The sequence below is a fragment of the Polyodon spathula genome, chromosome 15 (genome assembly GCF_017654505.1).
Source record: "Polyodon spathula isolate WHYD16114869_AA chromosome 15, ASM1765450v1, whole genome shotgun sequence".
Classification (NCBI taxonomy): Eukaryota; Metazoa; Chordata; class Actinopteri; order Acipenseriformes; family Polyodontidae; genus Polyodon; species Polyodon spathula.
This window is the reverse complement of record NC_054548.1, coordinates 12,477,816-12,487,548: the sequence shown is the minus strand read 5'-3', so window position 1 is coordinate 12,487,548 and position 9,733 is coordinate 12,477,816. Positions and strand designations below refer to the sequence as shown.

Sequence of the window (9,733 nt, the reverse complement as noted above, 5' to 3'; positions counted from 1 at the left end):
CAAAGAACACAAAGACTGAACAGTCTCAGGTCATGGGACGGCATGGGCCGTTTTGCTCAGTAAGTTTTTATTTTTTCTGATGTGGTGGAATAAACAAGTTGTAACTGTATGAAACTAGAAAGAAAGAACTTAGTAGCAGGGATGCACAGTTATAATAATATTTTGCATATATTTGTATACCATCATAATACTGATTTCTGAAAATGTGTCTTTAACCTTTGCCCTTTCTTTAATATCAATTTACTGAATACAATTATTACTACAACATTAAGACCCTGCATCTCTGAAACAAAGGGAACAAACATCAAACGTGTTGATAATTCATTATTGGCCGCGTTCTGCTGAGGTGTGAATTGTGTTTTTATAATAATACATATTAACCACAGAAACACAACTGCCAGTGAAGTGGTAAGTCGTCGCCTCCCTCCCAGCGTCCCCCGCACTTCTGACAGAAGAAAATCCTCTTCTGCTCCTAGCACTCTGTTCCAAAGCGAGTACTAGCGGTAACTGTATACTTCCAGACAGTTGGGAGCTGTAAATAAAATTAATGCTGAAGTTAGTAATATGCATGTAGCTATTTAGAAAACATTGCATCTGACACACACTGGCACGCAGCTCTCACCCTGACTCAGTTTGTAGATGCAGTACAGTGAGTGGGCACAACATTCGACGGATGCACTGAATCATTTATGTCTGGAGTGTTTGTGTAGTCTATATTCACTTATTGCTACTTCTGCATTGATCGCCTAGGAAGTAAAAGTTCCAGGAGTTTGGAAGTCGATGTTGATTTATTGCATGTCAGGTTTTATTCATCCCTGCTCTGCTTTCGCGTACCTCTCAGACCGATGGTCTATTTAAGGAAGAGACTGATCAACACCTGTTTTCACTGATCTGGATGCTTTGACAGTTCTTTTTCCTGATGTCACTGGCATGCTATTTTGCTCGCTTGTCCCTCCGGGTGTATTGCATTTAGGCACTGAGCTAAGCTCGAGCCATTCACTCTTCGCTTCAGTCTCTTCATTGTATTTGTCCGTGGTTCTTCACTTCATCGCATCCCCAGTTAAAAGGATTCTACGGATCTGCTAGCTACTATACTTTTCTATAAGGTTAACCATGGCTGAAGCAGGACGTCCCGAAGATCACAGAGAGGACTCGGTTGGGGATGAATTCAATGAAATCATCAAAACCAGATCGGGTAAGTGAAACGTTCTATTGAAATTAAACGGGATTTGTAATATTAAAAAGTATACGTGTTTGTATTGTTCTTGTTTTTTTTTCTGGTTGATTATAGGCCTGCAAACCAAAGTGTCTTTGCTCGCACTTGTTGATTTTTTAAATTTTGTTTTATAATTTAAATTTTTTATTTATTTTTTTACTCATTTGGTAATCTGTTGTTGGTCAGTTTTGGTCAGGAGTTTAAAACGTTGTTGTTTATTCAGGGACGATCATTGTGCGTTGTGATTGATGTCAGGTTAAGATTATTTTAAAATTTTTTAAAAAGTTTTACAAAAGTTGAAAAAGTTCTTGTGGGGATTTATATAATTCTATGCAATAGTAACGAGGGATACCATACTATCTATTGTTATTTTGTTGTCTTTTTAGTATGTACTACTATTGCAAATTATTATTATTATTATTATTATTATTATTATTATTATTATTATTATTATTATTATTGCTGTCAATAATAATAATAATAATAATAATAATAATAATAATAATAATAATACATATTGAAAGTTGTTTAAGTCATAGTTTTTTATGACGTGATCTTTTTTTGCGTTAATGATTCACTAAATACTTTATAGACTCGTTAGCAGAGGAGGTATACATTATTTCTGCTGTGTTTGAAATAGGACAGGTCATTCAAGACCCTAAGCAGCACAGCTGTAATGTTTCCCGCTGGTGTGAAGTTTCAGTGCCCATTTTGGAATCCTGCCATGTACTGTAGCTTAACCTTCTTAGAGTAGACAGCAGAACTTGACACAAAGTACTTCAGAGTTATGATATATATATATATATATATATATATATATATATATATATATATATATATATATATATATATATATATTCTGAGCTTTGTTATAGACTGTATTAAAATGAGTATTAATTAAAATTGGAAGCCAGTAACAAACACACTACTACTGATGTACACTATTACATACAAAACAAATACCGTGAAACGAGGGTTGTCCAATTTTATGGTGGCGTTATTAAGATTAAGACATTGAATAAACACCAGTGTCTTTAGTTGGTACACACCTGTGTTCTATGATTCTCTCAATAGGGTTTCATTAGAGTTTACTGTATAACTGACACATTGTTTTAACCTCTGCAATGTTAATGTTTCAGATCACATACTTTTTCACATGTATATTTTACTTCATGCTTACAAACCGTCCGATGTCTGATGCAAGCCCCCTTAAGTTAATCTTCAGGGGATGCTTTGTTTTGGGTCAGACAAAAAAAGCATTCCTATTTGAATAGGTCACATGCCTCTATCCAAGCTGACTTGTGTTGATTCAGATTCAGTATAGAACAGAGGCACACAGCGAAAGGTAATACAATCATTAAGGTTCTGGAACAATTTTTGAGTCTGTGTTTTGAGTGCTGGGGGCCTTGTGGTCCTGAAAAATAAACATGTATACAGCTGTGCACTGTTCTAATTACAGTATAATTGTTACAAAGAGGACAGCAGGTTCTGTTTGGTTGAAATATTGTATCTCTTGTAAAGGCCATTAACCAGTACGTTGCAAAATGTATGTGTAACTTTTTTTTTTTTTTTTTTTTTTATTTAGTTAGTTTTGTAACACAGTGCTCTGAGGTAATTTATGTTATTGCATCTTGTTAACTCACATAGAGTTGTTGACAGTGTATTTGATGTTATTACATAACACTATAATGCTGACTAGTTGCTTGAGCCTTGAGACACACTGAAGTGACAGACTGAAAGCTACTGTTAACCTACTTAAACGTATGAATAAAACATGAAATACAATCGATTTCTCTGACATGCATTGTAAATATACAGTACTACAGTATATACAGTACAATTAGAATTAAAAAGAAGGCAGTGTGGTCCAGTGGTTAAAGTCTAGGGCTTGTAACCAGAAGGTGACTGGTTCAAATCCCACCTCACTATGACCCTGAGCAAGTCACTTAATCGTCTTGTGCTCCATCTTGCGGATGAGATGTTAAATCAATGTTCTATTGTAAATGCACAGTTCACAGCCTACCTCTGTAAAGTGGTTTGTGAAGGTGGTCCATGATGAAAGGTGCTATATAAAAATACATATTGTAATTTTATGTTTTAAGCATAGCCTCATAACATCACGTGTACATCATTTTTAGTTGTGTATGTCCCTGTGGCAAAAACGCCTTACCTTTTTAAACCTCTAATGTTTACTGTATGCTTTAGAATTACAGTCTGCACTACTGTTGTGGAGATAAGGTTAAACAAAAATTAAATACAAATCATAACTTATTTCCTTAATTTGGAAATGGATGTTTAATACTTGGAATTATCCCAGCAGTACAAAGTAGTCTTTTATACAAAATCAAGTACGTGCAATTAGTTCTAATGGCGTGGGCCATAGTCTTAGCCCTATGAATTTTTTTATGTCCTGTTGCTATAACAACATTTTCCATTGGACCTCCTGTAGTGCCACAGTGTGCTGAAAGTCACAAGGTATTCTTTGCTGGAGATTAATTTTACAGAGCAGTTCCAAAGAAAACGTTAAACACATCTGTGTGAGGAGAAAGTAGACCTACAGATGGTGGAATGCCTGCTCTTTTTAGTGAGGTACGTCCCAGACCAGTCTGGTGGGAGTGCTTTGCCTTTTGACAGTATATTTAAAATAGCAGTGCTGTATATTTATCAACCTCAGAGCTTGAGGATCCTCAATTCTACAAGAGATATTCATAAGATATGAATAAGTTGATTTTATTTTTATCCAAGCACTGTAGCTTTGATTATAACCAGCTGTCTGCATTGAATAGGTACAGTGGTTGGCTTCCTCACTATAGTATAAATGACACTTTATCAGAGAGCATTTCATTATATGTAATGCTTTTGAGAGCTAGAGCCACAGCCCAAAAAAGTAAGGTTAGGTAGCAGACAGTCAGCCCCTTAAAGTGTTAATGTTTGGTTTGGTTTCTTTACAGAATAATACAATGAACCTTTTTTTTTTCTTCCCCAATGAGGAAGTTTTGTTGAATGTTCCCAAAGCATTCGTGTGTCCTATAGCCTGGTAGTGGTATAAGGAAGGGGGTCAGTGAATGAAGCGTGTGTTGGGGGAAGTGCATCCCTGTTGGCTTGGCATCATTGCAGTGAAATATCTTCCTGAAGGTTGTCAGACATAACACCTGAGTAAATAATAAGCACATGGCTCTTGCAGTGTTTAGTCTGGTGAAGGAGCCTAAAACAACATTAATCAAATTGTAAACCGGAACACTTTTTTTTTTTTTTTATCAGCCACTAGGGCTAAAAAGAATGAGTGAAGGTAAATTATTGAGTACTGTTAAGTGACTTCAATGTACAGTGCAGTCAGCACCTGTTTGTCCACCTCTTATTAATCGATCACTCTCATTTAGCCATCAGTCAGCAGTGTAACAGAGTGATTCTATTAAAATACTACATATAACCGTCATATGTGTTTTCCAACACTGTCTGTATTATTTTGATACACAAGCATCATATCACTCTCATTAATCCTTCCCAAGACATGCGACAGGAGTGTACACGTCAGTGGCGACTGAACTGCGTAGGTAGCCTACTATTCAAAATATTTTTTTTATTTGTTAACTAAGTGAACAAAGTGCAAAGTTAAAGTACTGCATGACTGCTGATACTGTATTTGATGAAGTAGAAGCAAGTGCTAGCCATCAGTACTGCTCCTGTCATGAGTGCACTTGCACGTTATATTGTAAGCAGAATAGTCTTTTTTAATGCTTTATTCATTACTGTTGGTTTCTGTGTTGTAAGCTGTAGGCTTTAAGTTTTTGTTTGAATGTATTTTTCACTGCTTAAAATACCATTTAAATGCATCACAGTACAGAACGGTGAATGCTGTTTTCCAGTACTGTAACTTCAGTTGCAATATAAACTGTATGAATGTTATTGTAAATGTAATGTTGTTTGGAAATTCAATTTTTATGCGAAACGTATGTGCATTTATGGACTATTTCTGATATAATGGTATTATATACATATTTGTTGTGCATATGAAATCAAACCACTGTAATGGAATTCTCACACCCAGAGGTTTTCATTCGGGTAAGTATATAAAGGATAGAAATGAGAAATCGAGGTATTGTAATACATTTTTTTTCTGGTTCCACATCATAAGCTAGTGGTTTGATAAAACCGTCACTCATGTGTCAGTCGGGGAACCCAAATTGAACATGTTTTTATTTGGTGTCTACACAGTTGTCAGTTAGCATTTTTGCTACCTTATTTTTGTTACACTGACACTGTATTTCTGTAGTTTGTTATGCTTTACCGTAGTTTATCTGTGATTTATAATATATAGACTTTTAATACACTTTGGACAAGATTTGCAAAATGTTTTAATCAGTTTTATACTAAAACAACTTAAAAGTCACCTCTGTTTAACAAACACAGTGTGGTAAAACTAATGGATTGTTTTGTTGAATATAGCTAACTGAGAAAAAATACAGTATGATCACCCAGATGGACCTAATACACTTTTGGCAGGCTGTTTATAGTTTTATTTGTGATGGAACAGAAAGCAGAGAAAATATGTTAGAGGTGTGTCTAATACCATTTGGCAATTAACATACAAATGGTATTACCAGTATCCAACAGGAAAAAAACTTTGGTAAGCAGCCTTAATGACTCAGAGAGGCAGCAGGCTCCTAAATCTCCAGTGTAACCCTATTTCAGCACTAGCTTGGCCTCATTGTCCAGGTTGTTAAAGAACAAATCACAGTATAAATGCAGTGAGCCAAATGTTTTTAGTTGATGGATTCAGCATTATATGAAGTGGAAAACAACACATGGCAAGCAGAGAAAAAAAACATGCTAATAATTTGTGCTTCAGAGCTTGTATAATCCAGTTGATATCACGTTCGTCATGGCTTTTTGTTGACATTCAAGTATTTACAGCTGTCTCTTGAATTATAGCTGGAAACATTAGAGATGGAATAAAATAAACCCATCCATCCACCTGCTGTACAGGTAGTCTTAACTAATGTAGAGCTATCTGTTACAATAGATAGAGGAGGTCTTCAGCTAGCACTGAGCCCCATGCATTCAACTGGCAGTAAACTTGCCGACATGTTTAATAAATGAATCAGAGCAGTATGTTGTCAATTTGTTAAAGGTCAAATGCTTGGGACATATGTAAATGATTGTTATCAAACCCTGTGGTGAGGTCTGTAGGTTCCTATCAATGTAGCAAAAGAGAATGGATACATGTTGGCATGTGCTGTGACCACCAGCTGTCTAGTAATGACTTTCACAGCTGTGCTGTCAACAATTCTTAGAATTTCTTTGAAAATACATAGTTGAGCCTGACTTTTAACTCTTTCAGTGTTTGGCCTTTGAATATCTATTGTACACATTGAAGTGAACCATTTAAAAAATATTTCAGCTCACAATGCATGAGCATGGCTGGAATGAGCTAGTCAAAGACTATTTGGTTCTTAAGATTACACAGAACTACTGGACTTAACTAAAACCCACAGTACTACTGTGTAGGATGGTTAGTAAACTTGAAAAGTTAAGAGAAAGATAAAATGGAACCTATTTAAAATTTCATAGCTCAAAACTGGGTTTGTTAAATAAACTATATATATATATATATATATATATATATAATATATATATATATATATATATATATATATATATATATATATATATACACACACATATACTTTTGATATAGAACACAATGGAGTATATTTAATTAATCAGATTTCTGCTGGATATAAATACCATCACTGAGATAACTGAAATGTGTGTGTGATTCGCTGAAGTGGATTTGTGTATGAAAAAAACATATAGTACGCAAGGATGGGTCCTATTTAATGATTTAAATGACAGTATTATTTAGATTCGCCACTTAAATTAAATACACTCCCATTAGATCCAAGTAAAGACCAATATTTACCATTAATCTTCTAGAAAAGCCCCAGTGACAAAGTGTTTCAATGGGGCTGCAAAAAGAGCAGTATCTGCAATTAGCAAGCGGGATGCAGTTTTCCTGTTATACTTTCAGACAAATAAATTGTACATCCACTACATACACTTGCTGGGTGTTTATTTTCTATGCTTTTATAATAGCAGTTCATCTATCTGCATGCCCTGATACTCACAAAAGCAGGAACTAAAGTTAATGATTAGTTAACTGCACATTAATTTCAAGCTAAAGCCAGCTGGCAGGGGCTGAAACTGTAAGATTGGATGCAAAGGGAAAGGATATATCTTTATCCATAATAGATTGAGCATTATATGGTTGTTTCAGAACACAATACAAAAACTACAGTTTGAGTAAACATGCTATGTGTTTTGTAAATATTTTTTTAGGGGAATATTCCAAAAAAAGCAGTGTGACCTTGTAATGCCCAACTGATATATTGCCTTAGTGATTTGCAGGCTCCAACTGTGATCAACATGCTAGTTGGGTTATTAAATGCCCTAACCATCACATAAATATTGCTTGTTATGTTCTGTGTGGTGAGGGATTGTTCTAAACTACTGAAACGCTGCCTCAAGTATGATGTTAATGTAATGTTACCTACTAAAAGGTTTCTTTCACGGTTCTTATGAGAATGCTAGTTTTAATTACTGCATCTAAACTAAATACAGTATGTAGCCCATGCTAGTAGTAGCAAAATACACCAAGGTAGTCCCTCACCTTTACTTGGGTCACAGAGGACAGGGCAATGTGTTTGAAAGCAGCTCTGGAGGGGTGCATTTCTCTGGAAGAGTTGTTCAAGCTAATTTCAGTGTAGACAGGGATGAAGTGAATTCAAGTTGAGCCAGGGTTTATATCTTTTGCCTTGCCTAGGTCACTATTATTGTACTCATTCAGCTTGAACAAACAAGTAGAGGGGTCGAAAGAGGCCACCCATATTCACTGCCTTGACGACCGCAGTGAATTTAAACAAGATAACTGCTTGACTGTGTGTTCATTGATTAACTGCTGGCTATTATCAGGTCAGATACTTTGGTTTCTGCACAAAATGTGACAATGATTTCAATGATTCTTAACTAGCTTTCTTGAATTGACTCGTCTTTCTCCCCTGAACTTAATTATTGGAAGCTTGCATCCTGATGCAGTAGCCATGACGCAGGGTCTTACTGAATTAGAGCCGGAATATATGAACCGTGCAAAAATAAGGTAATCAGACAAGCGGCACAGCTAATAAGTTGCTGATTAATTTTTACTTTGATTAGGTGCAGTCTGTAGGGTATAACTGGTGATCAGTGGCATATCACATTTTACAGACTTTTAACATAGATCTCGACTATTAAAGTAACCTATTCATTTTAGAAGTGGTTTATGTTGCTAGGGAAATCTTCCCCAGGTTCACTAAGAGAGAACAACGTTGTAGGTAGAGAAGCTGGTGAAATGCGTTAACAAGGTGAATGTTATAAAAGTGATGAGCACTTCAGAGTCTTGGGAAATTAGAACCAGTTTAAAATGCTATACAGTATTTTATGGTAATTCACGGTTAGCTTCTTGATATATTACTTAAAGTGTTTCAGAACCCTCTGTAACACTTTACAAGAAACACTTTACCTTTGCTGTATCCCATGTTGCCCATATCACGTTCGTCAGGAGAAAATATTTTTTTCTTCTAAACATTGCATATCCAATTCATGCTCCCTCCTGCAATAATACTAGTGCTCTGATTGTATTGTGGATACAGTATTCTGAATTGTTGCATTGCATTCTTTAAGAGAGATTTTTTTTTCTCCTGAGATTTTTCTTGTTTTTCGGTCTTACTTGTAAATATTTTGATTGTGTGTGTGTCTGTATTATAAATAGGGCTTGCATTTTTCTTTTTTTTTATTTGTTTGTTAAGTGGGGGGAGGGTTATTATTATTGATCAAAATCAATTATTTTCGGTTATTAAAATTAAACAACAACCAATTTTCAGTCCTAATTTACAATGACCCCCAGATGCAGGGGGCAATTAACAATAAACCAATTAAAGAAAAGCGTGCATTCACACATGTTTTTGGCAGGGAGGATATTAACCCCCTCCCTGCCATGTTACTATATATATATATATATATATATATATATATATATATATATATATATATATATATATATATATTATATATATATATCTGGTATATACTGAGACGTGTACAATGTTGTGTACAACTCACTTCCTAGTTTGCAAATGCAGTTTAATGAATACAAGACCCTTAGCTTAGTGCTAACTGGAGGGTTTAACCAACTGACTTATTAGCCTTTTAACAGCAAGTATATGTTATTTATTGTAATTATTTTGTATTAATTGTAATACTGATGTTTTTTTTTTTATTTTGAATATTTTACACAAATGATACATTTTGTAAATGTTAAGATAACTTTAAAATAATTACTGGTCCATAATTTATTGGTTCTAAACAATAACGCAAATAATCTTACAACACTATAGAGTTTTTATTATGTCAGCTCTGAGTTTTTTTTTTTGTTTTTTTTTTTTTTTTACAGGCCTCCCCAGTCCCTCGAACTATTTTATA

General features: G+C 34.8%; 1 protein-coding gene across 1 annotated transcript in view; it reads left to right on the top strand.

Moving 5' to 3' along the window:
- Nucleotides 1-842: 842 nt before the first annotated feature.
- LOC121327512 (dystrophin-like) overlaps nt 843-9,733 on the top strand; it is a 319,147-nt gene continuing 310,256 nt past the window's right edge. The window contains exon 1 of the mRNA XM_041271582.1: nt 843-1,195. Within this exon, the coding sequence (XP_041127516.1) occupies nt 1,114-1,195 (82 nt within the window). The 5' untranslated portion in view covers nt 843-1,113. The remainder of the gene's footprint in view (nt 1,196-9,733) is intronic.